The sequence below is a fragment of the Lissotriton helveticus genome, chromosome 1_1 (assembly GCF_964261635.1).
Source record: "Lissotriton helveticus chromosome 1_1, aLisHel1.1, whole genome shotgun sequence".
NCBI lineage: Eukaryota > Metazoa > Chordata > Amphibia > Caudata > Salamandridae > Lissotriton > Lissotriton helveticus.
Window position 1 is genome coordinate 1,364,945,084 of NC_136057.1, and position 23,878 is coordinate 1,364,968,961.

Below are 23,878 nucleotides of genomic sequence, written 5' to 3' on the forward strand. Positions count from 1 at the left end.
TGATTTACGTCTGCCATTGTCAGCAGTACATTTCTAACATTTCTCAGCATAGGAAAAGATTAGAGAAGACTTGTTGAAAACCCTTAAAACATGCAAGTTAGTGGGTTTGCACAGGCCCAAAAAGGCATTGTAACCCTGGAACTATTGCTTAGCACTACTTTCAGCCCCAATATGTAGATCTGTGGAAACGTGGCAACATAAGGGGATTACAAGTATTCAAACACTACTTTGGTATGAGCCCTGCCATAATCAGAGGCTAGATCAGAGCTCCTATATAATGAGATTGCTGCCATAATTTGTTGCCGCACTTCTTGGCACCAAAGGAACAAGTGGATTTTGTTACAGGACAAGTAGGTTTATGAAGCAACCTGCCCCATGGACAAGTAGCTATTTTATTGAATTCCACACCCCTGCTGCAGGATGATAAATCTTCTGTAATGGAGAGACTGATTCCTTCCTCTGGATGATCAGTGGTAGAAGAAGCTTCTGTGGAAGATGAAGAGGCTGTGAAGGGCTTGCAGTGGACACTAACTAGAAAAAGGAACTATGGTGCTTGGGCAGCTGCCAGTACAGATGATTATAGGTTATGGAAGCTGCTTTGTTACTAAAAGAGCAGTGTTCTTATTTTTAGCTTTCCATAGTTGCTGCCTATGTTAGTAGGCCTGAGTAACGTTTCTGATACACTAGTGGAATCTTGTGTAAATTTTGCGTTCTATGGAATTCCAGAAATTATGCTTTTATGTCGTATAATTGCACTTTGTTCAGGTTTTTAGCATGAGCGCAGGCGAATAATGTGAACGGGCAGAATGTTAGTGGCTTTTATAGATTTCTGAGCTTTGACAGCTCGTTTTGGTATTCAGATTACTTGTTTGCTTGCTTTGGACTACAAGGTAAATAAAAATCACAACCTCAAATTTAGAAACTGCTGTTCACTGCAATGCGGATTGGAGTTCAGCTCCAAAGGAACATTCAAAGTTGGCTTCTGCTACAAAGCTGTGAAAATATTTCTCCCTTCTTTAATCTAAATTTGAAGTACCTACTTAAATTGTTGATGAAGTGCACGTTTGTAGGCTCTGATCCAAAAATAGTTAATCTAAACTGTCAAAGATTTTGGATATCCAAGTGCATGCGCAGAATTATTCTGACTTGGCTATTTGTCATATAATGAGCTTAGTGTTAGTCTGCAGTCCATTGCTAAGGCTACTTCACATAGTCTGTTCCTGCCTAATGCAAATGCTAATTTGTCTTCCTGCTGAATGCAAAAGTTAATTTGCAGGGCACAAGTCCTAAAAAAAGAAGTGGGGGACGCTGTCACTGGAAGTGACGTCACGACAGGTGGCTTGCACCATCGGGCTCATTGCCTCATCTTGCTCACCCCTTAGATGCGATTGCCCCTGAGAAGTCCGCGCGTGAACAGCGTGCTGTGAGCGCCTCGTCCCAGAGTGGCCAAAGAGTGAAGTCCAGCTGTTTGGCAGAGGGGACAGCGTCCACCCGGTAAAATAAGTGGGGGGATGCCGTACACCCGCGCGGTACCCCGACTCGAGCCCTGTTAATTTGTCTGCCAGGATTAACAATTGTAGATTGTAGCTCTAAAAATGTTTCAGCACGCGGGATTTGCGAATGTTTTGAGCAGCATGAGAAATGGCGCCATGAGCTGTGATTTCTCTCCAAGCATACAGAAAGATGTTGGCTTTAAGTTAATTATTGAAAGAAAAACATTTTAACTCTACTGGGGTTTGAATCACGTTTTCTCCACATACGTGTTTGTCTCTGGACACCATCGTTTTCTGGGAGAACAAATGAGTGTGATTGCAAAAAGGGCGGATGTATATGTCCCTCCAGTCCTAGCTTGTCTTATTATAATCTTTTAACTGTCTGGCTTTTGGATTTCCTAGGTACAGTACGTGGGAACCAGAGGACCACATCCTGGACCCACGTTTGGTGATGGCGTATGAGGAAAAGTGAGTATTGTGCGAGGAGCTGCTCTATTGAAGGCTAAGATGGGAGCCCACAGATTTCCACAACCTTATTGTAGAGCACAATATTACTACAAAATCTGTATGGAAGCAAGGTATTGGGTAAATTGTGACTCATTACGAAGTTGCATTTAGAAACTACTAGACTTGTACGGAATTAAACCATTAGTTTACACCAAATTTTAATGGATATTTACTAGCAAAGCCAATATGATCGCCTTTTGGATGGATTTGCTTTCCCAATGCCTTTTGGCCATGCTGTGCAGCGTAGCCAAAAGTTGAAAAGAAAACCCTTTTTCATTTTGTAGGCGCGTGAATGCCTTGGTGCGCATTTGTGTCAAAACAATGATGCTGGCGTCATTAAAAAATATATTGGTGATCCGAGATGGATTGATATATAAAAAAAGTATTTATTTTGTTTGAGGTGGGGATGCAGCAATTTGCTTCCTGGTTCTCCCTCACCTGCATACATGTTTTTTAAAAAGATGGGCTTGGCAAGGGGGGAGCGATGAAGGAGCAGGATGGGGTAACAACTTAGACTGGGTGGGCAAAGGGCAAAGCAGCGTATGAGGAACAGCATCAAGAAGGACCGGGAGAAACACGAGTGAGGAAAGCAACACTGAATCTTTGGGGACACTCGGAGTTTAATGAAGGGACATGAGATCTTGCGACACGAGGAAGACCGCACCACTGAAGTAAACACAGGGAAGAAGTGCACAAGGGAGAGAGCTGGAAAACACATGCACTCTCATTGAGTGCTTGAGCAAAAAGAAAACGCATTCCTACATGTGAGCAGTGGAAGCATTGAAGCAAGCCAATGAGGTAATAAAGAGACTATGCTCCAGGGTAGGGACTAACACAAACTGGACAAAGGAAGCCAGTGAATAAGAAACCAGCAAATGAGAGAAAATAAAGCCAACAAATGGTAAGCAATAGGAGGGCTGTAAAACCACAGTAAGTTCCTGGTAAGGTTACAATAGGTATTTTTGCAACAAGACGGCTTGCGCGGTCTGATACACTCGGCCTAAAAATCATGACCCAACAGCCGACCTGCCCTTACGGTGTGATACAGCTGCCTTAAGGACAATCCTTTTGTTCACAAGAATCCTTCCCTGGTGGATTTTTACACTCTCTTCCTAGCACTTTATGAAACTACCTCAGGGCTACATTAAGTGTTTAGGTGAACAACATTAATTGTGGTTAACTGTGATAGTTTAATAAAACTAAAGACTATTTAACAGGGGTTTGGATCTCCACTTTTAATACAGATCTTTGTAGTGGACTTTCAAGCAATTGAGGTATTGGTAGGCTTATTTTAAACCTGGTTACAAACTGGGACTGATGGACAAGCTCCAAATTTCATAATCTGACAAAACGATAAGGGAAGCTTCAGGACCACTTTTGTGGCTTAGAATAGCCTGTCAGCAACCACTTAGTAAACAAAGCACCTCCAAATTATATTTTATAAATACGTTTCTGGTGCTAAAAGAGTAAAGTTATTCGACTTCTTTGAATATTATTAGGCTGTTAGTTCCGAACTTAAAGAAAATCCTGATGAATGAATTAAAAAGTCTCTTAGGACTTCAAGCTGATCGTAAACCCACCCACCATTCATTATTGTCAACAAGCATAATCAGTTTGGAATCATGTTGAGAAGCGTTGATTGCCGCTAGCAGGTGCAACTTAAAAACGTGCTAGATCAGATTGCATACATCAATGATGGCATTTAAGTGGGCTGGGTCTTGCTGGCAGTTCTAAAAAGCAGGTGCCTTCACCCCTCGGGGTGGAAAAAAATCCTACCTGCATCGATACCGCCCTTCACTGCCTTTGAGGTAACTTCAAAGACACTCGTTATATAGTTCTTTTACAGTTTCATCATTCAGAACGGAAGTATTTTCAATAATCTATTCAACAAAGCCATAGTTGTTGCTTATGTATCTTATGCAACTATCAGCCAATTGACAACACCAATAGCCCCAGCTTGTTGTGGGTAATCAAACTTTTTGTATTATATTTCTGGTTTCAATCACAGAAGCAGCAAAATGCCAGTCAGGTGGCAAACTATGCTAAGCACAGATTTTTAGTTTGTGTTTTAAGCCACGCCCTTAACTGCATCGGCCAAGCCCCTTTGAGAGCCCCGAGGCTACCCCCCCCCCCCCCCCCCCGGTTTTTTCACCCCACTTAAAGCCCTGCGTTTAAGTGAGGAGCAATGGTATCACTTTTGGTGCCCCAATTTGCTAACAGTGTTTCTATACTGGCCGGGCTGCTTCAAAATTGTCTCCCAGTACATTGATTTGTTGTATGACCTGCTAATAAAGCAGCCGAGAGGCAGACTATTTGAGTGGGCACGTTGAAGGTCTCCCTACAGGTTGGCCCCTCTGCAAGACCAGTGGGGTTGTGGCAGAGGCAGTCTCATGTCCTAGACAACCTAAGAAAACAAGTTTTTAAAGGGTCTGCCATGGGCTTATAAAAATGTATCTCCCTTGCGTTCCCAGGTATGGAAATACTACATTTACGCATTTGTTTCTGGAAATGGAAAAGTTTTGTTTAACAAAGTTGGAAAAATTACTTGCTAGAAATCAAAGCAGACAAGTACAGATCTAGCAGGACTGAAGTGCATAACTTGGCACGGATTGGGGGGTGTTTCTAGTGTAGGGTGACCAGGCGTCCCAGATTTGCCCGGACAGTCCCGGGTTTTCGGCTGCTATCCCGGCAGATTAGAGGAAATTATGCTCCTGTCCCGGTTTTTAGAGGGTCGGCTGAAAACGTTGGGAGGCATCTTTTTATGTTTTGCAAAGAAGGGCTAGTTAACAGCTGTCATAATAAAGCAATGTAATTAACAGGCATGCTACTGGCTCTAAAAAATGCATTTATGTATGTTCTTACTGCCGCTCACTGACCTGCTCCTTGCTCCTGGCTTGAGGAACTGATTCCCTGCTCACGAACTTCATTGCATTCCCTGTGGCTGAGGTCGGCTGGTGGGAGCGTTACTGCAATCGGCGGTATTCCACCTCGCTCTCAGCGCGTCCCGCCCAGGTCGAAGTGCATAGGCTCTGCCCTGGAAAAGCCTACCGGGGGACTGCGAGGCCCAGAAACCACCGCTCTCTGCAGCAGGCGCCTCTTCCCCCGGAGGCCACGCCCTCATCTCCTCCTTTAACATCAGCCAGTCTCTAACGCGTCGCGGGTCGCAGCCCGGGGCGAAGACCGGGCAAAGACCGGGCCGTTTTAGGCCGTTAGAGGCTGGTAGAGACTGGACTGGGCCACCTCCCTGACATCCTTATTCATATACCTGTCACTCCTTTAAACCTAATAAGGATAATAATGGTGAATACGAGGGGTTCGAAATCCAAGACCAAAACCCCCACCTCTGCAGGTAAACTACTTGGCCCCATGGACGACTTTCTAGCGAAGGCAAACACCCTCATAGATGAAAGTATATCATTAATGGAGGAAAGGGTCTCTCTAGATCTGGCATTCGCTAAAAGATCTTCACTAGGTACCCTAGCGGAAGCCAGATCTCCAGCACTGGGAGCCTCAAACGCCGAGAGAGCACAGACACGTGGGAGGCGTAGCTTGCCAAACACAGTAGATCTGTCAGTGTCCCAGCTGGTGGATTCCCAGCTCAGCTCTGACTTAGAAAAAACCCCAGAACTGGTTTCGACAACACCCACACAAATCTCCTCCACAGACCAAAGATCAGAAAGGGGTAGGAGGGAGGGAGCCATTAGTAAGAAAAGGGCGCTTAGAAACTCCATCACGCTAGAAAGCCTCCCACTACCATCTAGCTCCCCACAAATTCATGATGATAGACCAGTACAAATAGAGATCTCAGCGTTAGTCCATCACACAGAGAAGGAAAGAGCCCCCCCGATAGCCTCGGATCCCCACTCTAACAAACAAGCCCAAGTGGACTCAAAGGTTACGGGGGCTAAGGAGCTAACCCCCACCGGAATAGCTAATATAGTTAAACAGGCATTACAACCACTAGAACATCGGTTAATAACTATAGAGTCACAAATCTCCAAACTTCTAAAAATTCAACAGTCAGCTTATCCATCGTGCCCACAGAAAACAGGAGGAAACAACACCAAAAAACCAATCACTACTGCAAACCCATCTCTCCTCAACCCACAACAAAAAACTCTCCGGATAACCACACCAAACATTTCCGTTAACAAAAACACATCAAACCCATCTAAAATAGCAAACACTGCAACAGCCGCGTCCTCTACCAATAACTCGCAGCAGATAATTAGTCTAACCTCCCCAGGTGCGGCATCTACAGTTCCCGCTATCTCGGCAGCACCTAGTATCTATACTAATAAAACCCCCGCTAAGAACGTAATCAAATCAGTATCAAAAACTCCTGCCCCTCCACCAAAAACCCCAGCGGACAGGCCCAAGAGAAATGCTGCAAGGAATCCTGGCCCTCCAAGACTCCAAGCAGACTTCCCTCCTGAGGCCTCACCGTACGTGGTGGTGATGGCTGGAGTACCCGAATTAACAGATTCTACCCCAGAACCTATCTGGTCCTTAAAAAATAAAGCCCAGCACTGGCTCCAGACCAACCGCCCGATTCCATCTTCTTGGCGTGGAAGAATTAGATCTGTTGCTAGGGTACCGTGGGTGGGCAGTACTAGAAAAACCATTCCCGGTGATTGCATAACAATCACATTTGAGGACCCGCGAATAACAGACTATGTCTGTGCATGGGAAGACATCACCTCAAATGGAGGAATCAAGATCAAACCACTCTCTTTCTTCTATCCATTTAGGCAGGCAGGGGGCTACACACAGGAGCAGGAGCCTCCCTGGTCTGCCCCATTCCCCAGACAGGATGAACTATTAATCCCCAGATACCACGGTCCCCCTAACTTACACGAGCCAGATTACTCCTGGCATACGGTAAGACAACGCCAACAGGGCGGACGTTGGGATGACAGAAGGCCTTATACTCAATGGTTCCCTCACAGAGAACAATCCCGGTGGGACCCATGGCATAACATCACGCTACATAATAGATACAATGGGCTAGAAATGGTCGATTGACCATCAACGGAAATCCCCTCAAATGAGCTTCAGGTATCTTCCTCCCTTCAGTCTCCTATAACTTCTCTAGCCCCCAAAAACATTGAACTTGCAGTTTCAATAGATGAACGTATTGTTGATCCTTCATTAATCACAGTACTCTCCTGGAACACCGCAGGCCTCCGAAATAAAATCGAGGATGGTTCCGCGCAGGAGTTCCTAAATTCTTATCAACTAATCTGTCTGCAAGAGACATGGTCTGTAGAGGAACTACACCTACAAGGCTATAAAACCTTTTCTGTCCCAGCACTACCTAGCCCAATGGGCAGACCAAAGGGTGGGTTAATAACCTACATCTCAAACACCCTACTGCTTAATAAAGTGGCTATCCTTTCTCAGGACGCCAACCACCAAATTCTTTCACTAACCTCCGTAAACAAAGAAATAATAATCCTGACCAACAGTTATAATAACTTATCGGAAGAAAATTTCATAATTCTTCTCGCCACTCTTCGTGATAAATTAAAACAGATTCACTACCGGAGATCTTTAAATAAGGCAATCCATCTAATCTGGGGCGGAGATTTTAATCTCCACCCCTGTACAGTCTCCAACCCACTGCGCTGTGGGATAACGGACGAACTTAACGTCCCAATGGCGCACTTTGCCCACAATAAGTCCGGAAACTTTATTAACACCGTCCTATCGGACCTGGATCTCCACATCGTAAACCACCCAGATGCAGGCCCAAACGAATTTGCTCCGACTTATGTGGGCAGAGGTCACCAAACCACAGTAGACTTCATACTTCTTACACCAAGCCTTATGAATAAACTCAAAGATTTCAGGGTTATTGCCACTCCCCTCAGTGACCACTCTGCCTTAGTAATAAAGCTATTTATGCCACCCAACTCCTCTCATAAACTGGAGATGGCGATCACTCTTACACAGAACAAGATCCAGGTTGGCAAACACAATGGTTTTACAATCAAGTGGGCAAAAATTAATCCATCTGACATATTGAAAAAATTAATAACACGGGCCTACCCAAACATTGTGAAATGCCTGGACCTTGCATCGAGCCATAAGGAGGTCCTGATAAATTTTAAACAAATCTTGGTTTTTATAAAGGACCTACTTACTTCAAAACCCAATCCAAACTGCTCCACAAAACCAAAATGGTTCAACCATAACTGCACTGTTGCCCTAAAAAAACTAAAATCCGCACTTCAAAGCAAACCGCGAGATGCAGCCCAGATCCAACACCTAAGGCGCCAATACACAGGGGAAAGAAAGCTGAGAACTGCCCAACTCAAGCAAAAACTATGGGATGATCTTCATAAAGGTGCAGTCTCAAAAAATAGCGAGCTTTTCTGGCGCACAGTAAGAACCCCATACCTTACTGATAATGGCACCCCAAAAATAGAAGTCGCCATTGATGAAAATACATGGGTCTCTCACTTTGAAGAGATTTTTAAAAACACCTCACCAACAGAACCCATGCCCTCAAAGCCATACTACCCCATTTTGGTCCCTTTTGATATTTCAGACCTTATAGAGGCACTTCAGAGCAGTAAATCAGGCAAGGCTCCAGGACCGGATGGGGTCCCAGTGGACTTTTTCAAAAACAACCTAGACCTCTGGGCACCCATCCTAACTAGAGTCTGCACAGCGGCAGCGAATGAGGGAATCCTTACCTCCTGGACCAAATCAATAATGGTCCCCATCTTCAAAAAGGGGGACCGCCAAGACCCAAAATGCTACCGGCCCATATCACTGTTGGACTCGCTCGGGAAAGTGGTGGGGAGAGTAATCCTAGAGCGTCTCCAACAGTGGAGTGAGGACCGGGGCATAATTTCCGATATCCAATTTGGCTTCCGCAAGGGATTTGGTACATTAGAGCAGGCCCTTAATCTCTACTTAGTAATGGGCAAATACACCCAGGCCACTCCTTCTAAGATATACATGGTCTTTGTCGACCTATCCGCAGCTTTCGACTGCGTTTCGCACGTAAAGCTGTGGAAGGTCTTAGCTCAGATGGGAGTAGATCAACCCATTTTAGACCTCTTAACAGAGCTCTACACCGGGGCAACAGCTAGAGTTCGCTTCGGGGTAAACGGAGAGCTGACGTCACCGTTTAGCGTAGGGCGTGGGGTCAGGCAGGGATGCGTCCTGGCCCCCTTCCTCTTCTCACTCTATACCAATGGTTTGGAGGAGGAGATGTTGAGGGGGGCCCAGGACCTCCCACGCATAAACCGCCGCCTGATTCCAGCCCTGCTCTATGCGGATGACGCTGTCATCCTTGCGCGAACGCCCCGAGAACTTCAGAAAGCAGTAATCAAGTATACTTCATTCATGGGCAACCTCGACTTAAAGGTGAACGTAAAAAAAACGTTCGTCATGACAGTCGGTGGAGGCCAAAAAAGAACATACCCCATTCTCCTCAACAACCAAAAGCTCGAAGCTACTCCTCAGTACCCCTATCTAGGGGTCATGATAGATGACCAACTTAGCTGGAAGCCAGCAGTGAACACTAGGGCACACTTATTTAAGAGGGCAATTGCTGCCCTAACAACCTTTTCACAGAGATTAGGTAAAAGACCACCAGTAGAGCTCCTCAAGATCTATAACGCCAAATGCCAGGCAATCGCAACATATGGCGCGGGAGTCTGGGGTCACACAAACACTAGCCCCATCCAGAAAGCTGAAAACGCCTTTTTAAGATTTTTGCTAGCCACCCCCAAAGGTACCTCTACCTATGCAATCCATCTTGAATTAGCCATACCCTATATAGAGGACCTAATTAAAATCGAACCGTTGATGCTGTGGCAACGCATTTGGAAGTCAGACAAAAACGCCCTGACACAAGCCATCATCTCAGACACAATGAACTTGGACTACTCCACAAAAATAAAATGGCTTTCTTACGTGAGAAACTTTTTTAACGACTTAGGCGTTGAGAACTACTATTTGGACCCGGTGTCAGTAACAGACATTTCGAAAAAAGATCTCAAACAGAAAGCACTAAGACACCTGGAAACTTTAAGACTTGCAACCATTTCCTCAAAAACGGCAGTCATCCATGCAAATATGATTCAAATAGCCCCCGACATCCACCCGTACTTGGCACTTCAAATAACAACCTACGAGAGAATGTTAATCACAAGATTCAGGCTTAATACCTTCTTCAGAATGGTTACCTTTCCAACCCAAAACTGTTGGAGTGACATTCTCTCCCCTTGCCCATGTGACGGTCTGTCAGCGCAGTCTAATTTGCATGTGATCCTGCTCTGTAAATACCATCAAGCCCACAGAAAGACCTGGCTTTTACCGATATTAAGAACGTGGGGGCTAAGACAGTGCAGACCCGCTCTCTTAAGACTGCAAATGTTGGAAACGGAAAATGTCTGTTATTTTGTCAGTAGTTTTCTAAAATGTATTATGAAACATAGAAAGAACCTTTAAAACCTCCGTAAGTTTTAACCTCGAGCGGCCCCTCGCATCCCCTGATTAATTTTTTATACTGTGGAATGAATTTTACATGAAATTTTATGTAACACATGCATTTTTGCAATGTATGATTTTCTGCTCTTTTATGGTTTTTTCCATTGTGAAACAAGCCGAATAAAGAATTATATATATATATATATATATATATATATATATATATATATATATATATATATATATATATATATACTGCCTTTTCTGTAATTCTCTGTTAAGGAGCACTCATTCTGTGCGTTGGGTTGAAGTAAAATTGTAGCCCTTCTATTTTTTAGAAATGTCCCGGTTTTTGGCTTTACAATTCTGGTCACCCTATTCTAGTGACAAATCTTGGGGTATGCTTTGCGTCCCACTTTGTAATATGATTCCTCTCTTGTAGGGAGGAGAAAGACCGTGCATCGGGATGCCGAAAGCGAGGACCCAAACCAAAACGCCGCGTTCTGCAGGTACTTTTCAGAGACTCTATCTAACGGCCTCTTTCCCAGACATCCAACTTGCCCAATTCCCAGCACTTTGATGTGTAGTCGGTCTTAATGTGGAAACTGGTTTGGGGACTGTTGATTGAAAGAAGGCAAAACGATTCAGATGAGGCAGTGGTGGGACCTATGAAAAATAAATTGGGTTACCCCCATCCTGGCGGCAAACCTTGGGCCCTTAGAGGTGGTTCTGTATTACAGTAGTTTAACTGAGCACCAGAGTCGGACGGAGCCTTGATGCGGGTACTTCTGACTTTTGAGGGTAAAAAAAAGTTGTGATTGATTATCTTTGTTTTCTAGAGGCTTTATGGCATGGACCTGCGGAGTGCTCACAAGAAGGTGAAGGAACGCAAGCTCTGCTTCCACTTGTCACGGAGGTTTGGCACTGTGGACCAATCCAAGCCCATCCATGTTGATCGGGCTGAGGCCCAGACCAAGCCCCGCCCCCACCCTTTGAGTGTCCGCCGGCAGCGCAAGAATCGGAAGTTTCTGCGTCTCTCACGCAAGCTGGCCCGGGCGGCGGCGCTAGAGGCTTTGAAACGACGCCGGGAGTACCTGGCAAAGGAGTCTGAAGTGAAAGCGGCAAGCTTCGACCCCCCTCCAAAAGCCGCCATTGACTGGCCTGAGCAACCTACCAAGAAAGATGGTAATGATGTTTTTAAGTGTTTCTTTTATGCTTTTCGGTGTTGAGGGGCAGTTGTTTGAATTGGGCGTGCTTTGTTCATGTTATTTGACCAATACGTCACAGATTTATGAACGAGGGGTGTTGTCATTCAATACAAGCCTAAATGAATAATCTGAATTTGTGTCCTACTTTTGTTGAACAGTGACAAAAACTGGAATCTTGATCTACGAAAAGCTAGTGGGAGGTGGTTAGTTACATTGCCTTTTTTTCAAAACCCTGTCACTTGTCTGAGTTGTCAAGTCCATGCAGATTTCTACTTAAGTCTTGTTACCAGAAAATTAGTTCACCCCATTCTTGAAACAGATGGCTGAGAGAATTGTACTTGAGGAAAGGTGAGACCTTTAGCCCATGTCTCACAGGCACCTAAATATTCTCTGCAGACACCCAGAATCTGACCAGAATTATCATTTCCCAACCAGTTTTAAACCCCAAATTTTCTCTTTTCATTGCTCTTACAGTATATCCCCCTTTAGTATTATCCAAGTGTCTTTCAATTCAGTTTGAATGTACCATCTTTTCTGTGAAGCAAAACCCAATTCAGTCTACAGTAATCTCCCTTGACAGGTCCTGTCTCGTGCTTTGTTGTTCCAGAGACATTTCTCTACTGCAGAATGCTCACATCCCGCACTGCACTGTTAAAGCATTGGAATGTCTCTCGCATATGTGCTCGGCTTTATTAGGTCCTTACTCTTTTAATGTCTCATCTGTTCATTTTGACTTCTGCTATGTTAATACCTTTAGGTAGTTGCATGTTTGATATCACCTCCCAGATTATACATATGTAAAGATGAGCACCTCCTAATAAAATGTTGATGGCATTTATTGCCGTAGATGCACATGCTCTGCATAATCCTGCCTTCCAGTGTTGGGTTCAGACTTTACAACTGTGTAAAGCATCATGGATGCTTCGAGTCACAGGTGTTGTTTTGTGACTCATCCCTTAGTCCATAATATGTATGGGCACTGACTCCTCCTTGTGTGTGCGTTATTACAATTATTTTATTAATGCACTGTCTTGTTCGGACACATTTACCAACACCTCCAAGATCGATGTGCACTTCGCAGTCTTTCAGGTCTAATGGTTTGACTTTTCGTGACCAGCGACTTGTAGAACAATACGCAGTTGACCGCTGTTCAGCTGCTCTCGGTAGGACCACTGCTTTAAATCTGCAGACCAAGACTGTCTTGCTTAGATGCCCTTGTGACTGGCTTTCTGGGTCTTCAGCTTGATTGAATCTCCTTCAATCCCTGAAGTACTTCCCACGGAACTCGCCACGGAGAAAGGTGAATAGAGGGAGATGGAACGCACACCCTTTCTATTTTGGCCACCGTGCAATGCAAAGTACCTGTGCACAGATCAACATGGCGTTTGCCACCTTTGCCTGGCAACAAAGAGACCTCTTGTGAGCTCTGCCTCACTTTACTGTGCAAGAAGACCCTAAAGTTACTGAAGAAAAAGGCGTTGGGCACCCTTAAAAATGCAACAACTGTCATCCTCCAAGATGCCCAACATCTTTGACAAAAAGTAACCACTCAGCATAGAGGAAGAAAAGTGGGTTTCTCCTGGATCCTGGTAACTATCGATGCCTAGCCTTGAGACTTTTTGTCTTGTGTATCGCTATTTCAAAACGGGGGGCATCCACCTCCTGCACGATGTGCTGCGGTCAGCTGATTGGATAGTCCATGTGGGTCTCCAGGTCGCCTGTCTGTTTGTCCTGATTTTCCTCCTCATTTAGTTTTCCAGTCTTCCATTCATGCTCTCCTTTGCCCTTTGCTGCTTTACCAAGGTTCTCAAACCAGTGCTGGAGCACCTTCGAGCGCAGGGCTAAACCTTGTTTTATATTAAAGTCTGGATCTCAAATAAAATTAGCCACAAAGGGGCATTAGTCTATCGCCCTCCAGGACCTTATGCTAGTTTTAACATCTCATTGTTGGAGATTTTAGCTAGACACATTGATATTGAGAGTGAATTTATACTCTTATGAGATTTTAACGTACACAGCGACTTGAAGGAATGTGGAGATGCACACGCTTTATTGACTGATCTTTCCATGCTTGGACTCACTCAAATGAATTCAGGTCCCACTCATCAGGCAGGACATACCTTGGACCTTATTTTTACAAACAAAGCTAATACCATGACATGTGTTCCTCCAAAACAAGTAAGCTGGACAGACCACTTTGTTATGGAATTTCATATTTCCCATTTTGGCAAAGCTCCCGCTCAGGCGCAAGTTCTGCCGAGTAGACGCAGGCAATGGCATAAGGTCACCCCTGAAATTTTTCAGAAACAGTTTGTTGAGCCCTCCATCAGTCCTTCTGAAGATGTGGATATGGTTTTAGCTAATTTTAACCAAGCTATGCTTAAAGCGGTCGACTGTATTGCCCCCATGAAAACGTTCAAACCTCGCCAAGCTCGGAAACAGGAAGTATGGTTTTCGGAGCATTTAAGAATACTCAAACAAACGGCTAGAAAGTTGGAGAAGCGGTGGAGAACGACCCACTGCGATACAGATAAGACCCAATATTGGGCAGCTCTCACTATTTACCATAAAGAGATTCGATGCGCCCGAAAAACGCATATTGAATCCGTACTCTCAGCCGCAGGTAATGCCCCCAGAATTTTATATCAAACCCTCCAATCATTTGTGAAACCAGCTGCTTGTGAAACCCCTGAAGTAGCGTCCCAACAATTGTGTAATGAAGTTTCTCACTTCTTCACCAACAAGATAAACAGGATACACAACGACATTACCAGGGTAAATTTGTCCTCCACAGGAGTAATGGCCCCACTCCTGGATGAAGGAAAAAGACCTGGACAAATGACTCTGGACACTCTCCCCCTCATCTCACTAGTAGAGGTAGAATGGTATCTAGGCCAGATTAAGAGTGGTAGTCCTTTAGATATCATCCCGGCCAGGATTATGCCAGTAGTAGGGAACACTCTGAACCCACAGATTCAAAGCCTGGTGAATCTCTCTTTAAAGGATGGTCAGGTCCCTGGTGAATGGAAGAAAGCACTGGTGAGGCCCATTAGGAAAAACTCTTCCACTCCCTGGACTGATATGTCTAACCTTAGTCCCATATCCCTACTTCCCTTCATGGGGAAACTTATAGAGAAACATGTTAACAAAAGTGTATCCAACTATATCGAACAGACTGATAGGCTAGATTGCTCCCAATTTGGCTTTAGACCAAAACATGGCACTGAGTCCGCTCTGCTGTCGGTGACTGATGACCTCCTTATGTACCAGGATAGAGGATACTCCGTTATCCTGGTACTATTAGATTTGTCGGCAGCGTTCGACACGATATCTCACAAAATCTTAATCGAACGCTTGACCACGATCGGCATTGAGGGCACAGCCTTAGCCTGGTTTAAAAGTTTTATATCTAACCCCTCCCAAGCTGTTAGCATGGGTCCATTTCGGTCGGTTGAGACTAAGATCACCAAGGGGGTGCCACAGGGCTCTTGCTTGAGCCCTACTCTTTTTTTATATCTATGTGGCACCCTTGGCCAGAATTCTGAGAGAAGTTGGGTTCGTCCCCGTCTCCTACGCGGACGATACCCAGCTCTTGTTTCCTTTTAAGAAACTCACCGACGAAGTGAGGACGGCTTTTTCCGAAGGCATGAAAGCTGTGGCTACATGGATGGCACGGAACTATCTCCAATGCAATGTAAATAAGACCGAGATTATGCTTTTTGAGGAGGCTAGAACCCTGTGGACATCAGACTGGTGGCCATGTGAGCTTGGCCTAATGCCTGAACCTAAACTGGTTGTAAAAAACCTAGGGGTTCGCCTTGATCGAGCACTCTCTTTTAAACAGCATGGAAACTGGGTGGTTGGCCAATGTTTCCATGTTATTGGACTTCTACGGAAAGTTTTCCCATTATTACCGGATTCTACTAGGAAAACCTTGGTGCAGGCATTGATATTGAGCCCCCTTGATTATTGCAATGGATTGCTGTTGTCAGCTAATGAGGGTATACTTGCAAGACTCCAGGTGGTACAAAATACTGCGGCAAGGCTAGTATTGAATGCCCCTCCTAGAACCCCCATCCAAACCCCTTTTAAACAAATTACATTGGCTTCCAGTCCGTAAAAGGATCAATTTTAAGATATGCTGCCTGATCCATAAGAGCCTACATGGATGTGGCCCTTCCTATTGGAATAATACATTCATCCCATACAATCCTACCCGGGCCCTGAGGTCCAGCAGTCAACTTTTATTGAGAGTACCAACGGTAAAAAAGGCAAGACAAGGTGCAAATGCTTTGTCGGTTGTCGGACCCACCTGGTGGAACAGACTCCCTCTCGATTTCAGGCAATGTCCCGAACACCTAAAGTTCAGGAAAAAACGTAAAACATTCTTATTCCAGATATAATCTGTGCGCCCTCTGATGACCAATGAATCAAATACCAACTTGTTGCTAATGCTGCTTTTCTGTTTTCTTTTTTCTTCTGTGCGCAGAGATACTCTGTTCGAGTCGATTCTAGCGCGTTATAAATCCATAAATAAATAAATAAATATCTGGACGATATGCTCATCATGGACCAATGTCCTTGTCGGCTGTAGCTCCAGTTGCAGACGGTGATAAACCTTCAAGAAAGTTTGAGGTTTGTGGTCACAAGTCAAAGTCCCTCAAGCTTCCTTCCCAGAAGGCATCCTTTTTGGGGTTTGTGATGGACTTCGACACATCCTCTCTGAGCCTTCCGTCTCGAAAGATCACAAAAATCAAACACAAGCTGTGGCGAATGCTGTTGCAACCTTGCACTTCGTTGCAACAGAATGCCCGCCTCGTGGGGATCCTTTCGTCTCCCATACAGAACATCTTCCTCGGTCCTCTACACTACTGGGCTGTTCAGTGCCTCAAAACCTCCCATCTGTGCAGATGGCGCACATACTCCGTGATAGTATCACTCGCTGATGAAGCAAGGGAGGCACTGGCCTGCTGGCATTCTCGCATGGAATGGGGGTAGTGATTTTTGGACCAGCCCTGGATCTCATCATAGAATCATATGCCAGCAGGTCAAGCTGGGGCACACAATGTGGATAAGTTCTCTCTACCCCCCCCCCCCCCCCCTTCCCCCCCTCACCGGCGGTTGCATTTGTGGTCCGATGTTGGATTAAGGCCAGAAGTTAATCATTTTTCTTCTAAATATAAACAGCATCTCAGCAGTCTGATACATCAGCCATCTGGAGGGCAAGCGGTCCAAGGTCTTCTCCGACATGGCAACTAATGTTTGGCAGTACTGTCTGGAACAACAGGTCTTGGTGTCGGCTTAGTACCTTCAATACCAGGCGAATCAGGTGGCGGACTGGCACTTCTGTCATTTATGGGACCCCATCCTGTGGAAGCTCCGCCCAGAGGGGTTTGCCAACCTCCAAGAAAAGTGGAGTCCCTTTTCGGTGGTTCAGTATGCATCTCAGTTGGACCACCAGCTACCCAGGTTCTTCAGTTGGAGGCCAAACCCCCCAGCGGCACAGACAGATGCCTTCATTTAGGAATATGCCTCAGAGCAAGGTTAAGCATTTCCCCAGTTCGCAATGATCACTCGGGCTTCTGCATAGATCTGGAGACCGCAAGTAGATGTGGTGATGATCATGCTGACTTGGAAATCTCAAGTACAATTTCCGGTTCTTCTGGAACTTTCCTTGGATTCTCCAATCCAACTCTCACTGTTTCCTCCTCCTTCTCAGTCCGGATCAACTTCCACACCGGCTGGTGTAGGAGGGTCCCCTAGGTCTGATGGTTTGGCGGATTACAGGGGACATGATCGGACCCGAGCATTTCCAAAGAGGCTGAGGAGCTCTTATCCCGAGCATGGACGGATAGTACCGTCAAGAGCTCCAGGTCTGACTAGATGGACACGTTGGAGTATGGATCCTGAAATCGCAAACCTAGTAAAGATCCTCAATTTCTTGGCAAGCCTGGCAACTGAAGGTTTGGCCTGTCAATCTATAAACACTTTTCATTCTGCTATTTGGGCGGGTCACATCCCAGTGGTGGGATCCCCAGTGGGGAAGCACCCTGTTCGAGGCATATGAACTGCAGATCTCACACTTAGCATTAGATCGCCATCTGGTGTTTGGCTCGGATGCTTGCAGGTTGTTGTCTTGGCAGAAGTCTTTGTAGTCACGAGATAGGTGACTCCTCCCTTGGACAATAGTGCGCATGGGCATCAACTCCATCCTTAGATTGTTGTTTCCGCCATTGGGTTAGGCTGCAACTTTTGCGCTCTGGTTCGAAATCTATATTTCTAACTACTTCAACGCGAAAAACGTCCATTAACTCTTCGGACTGACTTGGAACAGCTTCAGCTTCGACACAACTTTCATCGGCTCGATTCCGGTCCTCGACGCGGACCGTGGGGCCTATCCACGCCGTGAGGCCTTACGGCTCATGGAAAGGACGCCATTCAAGAAATGCCCCCAGTGTGGAGCAAAGTTCCCGCACAGGGACCATCACAAGGTCTGTAACCTGTGCCTATCCCCTGAACACGACAAGTCCAGCTTGCGCATCCTTTCGATCGAAGAAGACCATTCGAGATCGAAGGGTCCGTCGACACATCATGCAGAGATCATCTCCGGAACCAGTGGACATCTTCAGCCCAGATGTCCCAGAAGAAGATTCCGAAGATCTCGAAATCGTATCAGAGGCAGATGACTCGGACGACCCCATCACTCCTGGTCAAAGAATGAGTACTACTGCCCCTACCCCAACCCTACCACCAAAATCTAAGGCATTAGTCAAGATTCCGCCTGCTGGGCACAGTCGCAACTGAAAACACACTTCAGAAGCCTAGTCTTCGAGCCCGGCTCTGAAGAAAAAAGAAAAGCCTTCAGGTAGCTTGGGACCGAGCACACCGCACGTACCAACCCCACCGGCACCAAAACAAAGTCTCTGCTCCGAAATCGGTTCTGACTCCTTCCACATCTAAGGATAAATCAGGCCCAAAAAACACCAAGTCCATGGATAAACCGGCTTCGAATGTTTCCAAGCCTGAAGATCCCGCTTCGGCTCCGAAACCAAAACCCTCGGAACCAAAAGCTAAGCCGAAGGACTCTTATCACGCCTCCTAAGGCTAAAGATAAAAGTCAACACCAACCCCGCTCAAACCCAAAAAAATCGGCGCCAAAAGCTGTTCCTGAGGAAGAGGAACTTTTTCAGCCGGATCCTGTCGATACTAAACAGAAAAAGATCTACATTGACCCAGAAACAGGACATGTCACCACTGTGCCATATAGGAAAAGGAAGTTAGACACAGCACCTGTTCCTCCAGTGCCTTTAAAGAAGGACTCTGCTACATCACCTCTGCTTCCTTCTCCTATACTTCCTACTAACCCACTTCCTCTCCCTAAATCAATTACCCCTCCAGTTGAAACTTCTCCACCTCAAACACCTACAGATGATGATGGGGACATGGGGTTAGGGGGTTACCCAGATTACCCTTTTGCGTATCCAACTGACCCACCTGATTGGGATTACCCTATCCCACCAGACGTCCCAAGTCCACACACAATACCCCTCAAACCCATCTCCCCCAGACGACACTATTGGTTTTGGACACTATTATTGGGCTGCCATCTATCATGGTTTCACAATGCACTAGGATGAGGCAGAAGAGGACTTTCTGTTAGATACTTTTGAACAGTCCCAAAAGACAGTGCAAATATTGCCAATGATTAAGGGAGTCATTAAACATGCACCCGAAGTGTTGAAAGATCCTGTATGTGCCAAGATTCTTAACCCTAGAATTGAAAAAAAAAGTATAGATCTGCCCCTGCAGATCCTGCTTACATTAAGGGGCAACTGCCTTTGGATTCTCTAATAGTTTCCAACGCTAGGAAGCGTTCTAACTCCCAAACCTCAGGGGAAGTGACACCCGCTGATAAAGAATCCAAATTGCTAGACGCTTCTGGCAAAAGAATAGCTGCGCAAGCAGCCAATCACTGGCGCATAGCGAACACACAGACACTACTTGCAATATATGATAGGGCTCACTACTACCAGTTAGAAACCCTACTACTACATTTGCCTGACCAATATAAAACACAAGCAAATGATCTCATCCAAGAGGGTAAACTAATTTCAAATGCGTCAATAAAATGTGTACTTGTCGCAGCAGACACTGCCTCTAGATCCATAACTACCAGTATGCTCCTTAGGCGACATGCCTGGCTCCGCATCTCAGGCTTTAAGCAGGAAGTCCAGACTACTATCCTCAACCAGTCGTTCAACCAACAACAACTTTTTCGCCCGGCTGTAGATACTGCACTAGGAAAAATGAAAAAAGACACTGAGACTGCCAAGTCCATGGAGCTTTACAGTCTCCACAAACACTGGGCTCCTTTCGTCGCTCCTTCTATAGAGGAGCATCCAAACAGATGGGAGCAGACAATTCATCTTAGTTTGAAGCCACTACACAAACATCCCCCAATAGAGGATATTTTGGAGGCGGATATAGATGTAACAGCAATAAAGGAAGCGGTTGAGGTAATCACACCAATCGTACATCCCCCACCACAAAACAGTGACTTCCTTCCGCTCCCCCCACAATATCCCTCTCCAGTCGTGCGGAGATTATCACAGTTCCTATCTGTCTGGAACTCCATCACAACAGACAGGTGGGGTAGACACATTATCCGTATGGTTACTGCCTAGAACGTACAGCTACCCCGCCACATATACCACCCAGGCAGCGTCCCATGTCCACAGAACATCTTACACTACTAAAACAAGAGGTTCTCTCATTGCTTCAAAAGAACGCAATCGAGATTGTTCCTTTACAACATCAAGGAACAGTGGTTTACTAGCTGTACTTCCTAATAACCAAATAGGACGGTACTCTAAGACCAATACTCTATCTCAGGCCCCTCAACCTATATATACACTCAGATCCTTTTCACACGATCACTCTACAACAACTGCTCCCGCTGCTGCAACAAGGCGACTTCCTTGCCACACTAAATCTCAAGGACGCCTACTTCCACATTCCCATACATCCTTCTCACAGGAAGTACCTAAGGTTTGTAGTGGACGGACAACACAATCAGTTCAAAGTCCTTCCATTCGGAGTCACAACTGCACCCAGAGTGTTCACAAAGTGCCTTGCAGTAGTAGAAGCATATCTCAGAAGACAACAGATCCATGTCTTCCCATATCTAGAAGACTGGCTAATAAAAGCCAAGTCATTCAATCAGTGTGTTCAAAACACTCATCAAACCATTCAGACATTACACAACTTGGGGTTCACGATCAACTACACCAAGTCGTATCTCCAGCCCTCTCATGTACACCAGTATCTGTGTGCCCCGATAAACACCTCCACAGCTCTAGCATATCCCAGTCCAGCCAGGATAGCCAGCATACAAGCCTTAGTAACAATTTCAAAACCAACACTATCTCCCAGCCAGAGTGTTCATGCAACTCATAGGCATGCTGGCATCTTGCATTTTTATTGTACCATATGCAAGACTTCAAATGCGCCCATTACAGGAGTGTCTAGCACATCAGTGGAATTGGCTCAAGGACAACTTACCGATCTGGTGTTGGTGGACAGCCGCAGACATTGCTCTCTGCAGTGGTGAAACACAAAAAACTTGTCCAAAGGGCGGGCTGTTCCTCGAACCTGTTCCACAGATAGTACTTACAACAGACTCATCACTCACAGGATGGCGGAGCCCATCTCCTCGGACATACAACTCAGGGCAGATGGACCACTCAACAAAAAGTGCTCCACTTCAATCACCTAGAGCTACTAGCAATATTCCTAGCACTAAAATCTTTCCAAGTGCATGTACAAAACAAAGCTGTCTTAATCCGGATGGACATGACAGCCATATACTATATACAGAAACAAGGAGGCACACATTCTCTGCAACTGTCCCAGCTTGCACAGAACATTTGGAGATGGGCCATCCCACAAAATATATATCTACTGGCCGAACACATTCCAGGAGTTCACATTCAGATTGCGGATCTGTTAAGTCGACCGACACAACAGATTCACGAATGGGAACTACATCCAAAAGTACTTCTACCATTCTTTCACAAGTGGGGCCAACCAGACCTAGATCTGTTCGCCACACACTACAACGCAAATTGCCCAACCTTCGCCGCCAGGTTTCCACACCCGTTTTCCAAGGGCAATGCGATATGGATGAATTGGTCAGGCAGATTTGCTTATGCTTTTCCGCCACTCCCACTAGTGGTACGCAAGCTCCGACAACAGTCTCTCAAACTAATCTTAGATGCCCCCACATGGGCACGCCAACCGTGGTTCACAACACTGTTGGAACTCTCACTAGTTCCACAACAAAAACTGTGCCTGTCCCCATCCCTGCTAACACATAACCATGGAGAGATCAGGCATCCAGATCCAGGTCAGTTGAATCTGGCGATCGAGATCCTGAAGTCCTAGTGTTCGGTTTCCTTAACCTACCACCAGACTGTATGAGCATCATTAAAGAAGCTAGACGGCCTACTACTATAGCTTGCTATGCTGCAAAATGGAAAAGATTTGCCATTTACTGCACCAATAATCATATTGATCCACTGGATGCTTCCACACACAATATAATTTGCTATTTACTGCATTTGCAAAGATGAAATCTGGCATATTCATATGTTTTGTAAGTGTTGTATGTTTTGTAATCTAGCAGCTAGTTTGCATCTAGCAGCACTCGCTGCTTACTTACAAAACATACAACACTTGTCACTGTTAAGAGTCCCTGCAATTAAAGCCTTTATGGAAGGCCTAAAAAGAATCATTCCTCCTAGGTTATCACCCTCTCCAGTGTGGAACCTAAATATTGTTCTTACCAGGCTCATGGGACCCCCATTTGAACCTTTACACAAATGCGAACTACTGTTCCTCACATGGAAAGTAGCTTTCCTTGTTGCCATTACCTCTCTTAGAAGAGTAAGCGAGATACAGGCTTTCACCATACAAGAAGGATTAGTTACTTACCTGTAATCCTAGTTCTCTTCCAGGGGTATACTCATTAAAGTCATAAGCACTGAATTATCTCCGCCCATGAGCGGGAACCCGGAACACATAAACAATATACATATATATGTGTAAATATACCAAAAAGTACATAGTAATAAAATAATTATACACATATACATGTATAATAACCATAATATGCAGCCCAACATATATACATAGGCTAATAAAGCCAAACTTACACACGTTCTGACGCATGAAAATATGCTGTATATAAATGCAATAAACAGGCATGAGCCTAAAATGCATTTCATAACCATGAAAACCTTTTATTTTCATCAAAGAACCTGTTGTAAACAGTTATTAGCCTAACAGGCTGCATATGAAAAAATGTCTGTGTACAGAAAATCAGACTGGCACCTTGCCTTTAAGGCCCCAGAGAATCTGCACACTTTGCCTTTAAGGCCTCCAGGAGAACTCTGTTCCCATCATGCACCACAGGTGACAGTTAGGTCAGTTCTTTTGTACGGTACAATAAACTTTAGCAGGAATCTGCACTTAAAATCTTCATAATACATATTGAAAAAACCTCAATGCTACTGCTCGCCCGGGGAGGCGGGAGGGTGCTTATGACTTTAATGAGTATACCCCTGGAAGAGAACTAGGATTACAGGTAAGTAACTAATCCTTCTCTTCCAGGGGATACTCATTAATAGTCATAAGCACTGAATAGAGTAGCAAGCTCATACCCACTAGAAGCGGGCGAACAGATAAATGCATAGCCACACTTTTAAACCATAGTGTTTAGCTAGAATTAGCAAACACATTTCTGAGGGATGCTTGTCCCACTTGTGCATCAACCTGCGCATCAGAATCTAGACAGTAATAGCGTGTAAACGTATGCACTGAACGCCAAGTAGCTGCTTTACATATCTCTGACATAGCCACATTCCTAAGGAGAGCTGTGGTAGAAGCTTTCCCCCTCGTAGAATGAGCCCTAGGTCTACCTGATAAAGACTTGTGGGCTAGCTGATAAGCCAGTAGGATACATAACACTATCCATCTAGAAATAGATCTCTTGGACGCTGCCAAACCAGTATTTGTAGGACCATAGTTCACAAAAAGACTGTCCGTGTGCCTCAAAGACTTTGTTTCATCTAAGTAAAATTTCAAAACCCTTTTCAGATCTAACGAATGTAGAGCCCGTTCAGCCGGACTCGAAGGGTTTGGAAAGAAAGTAGGCAATGTTAT

General features: G+C 45.2%; 1 protein-coding gene across 2 annotated transcripts in view; it reads left to right on the forward strand.

Moving 5' to 3' along the window:
* CBX7 (chromobox 7) overlaps positions 1–23,878 on the forward strand; it is a 61,620-nt gene that overhangs the window by 18,830 nt on the left and 18,912 nt on the right. For both annotated transcript variants that reach the window (XM_078683510.1, XM_078683502.1), the window contains exons 3-5: positions 1,896–1,961; positions 10,891–10,957; positions 11,288–11,633. In XM_078683510.1, coding sequence (XP_078539636.1) covers positions 1,896–1,961; positions 10,891–10,957; positions 11,288–11,633 — 479 coding nt within the window. The remainder of the gene's footprint in view (positions 1–1,895; positions 1,962–10,890; positions 10,958–11,287; positions 11,634–23,878) is intronic.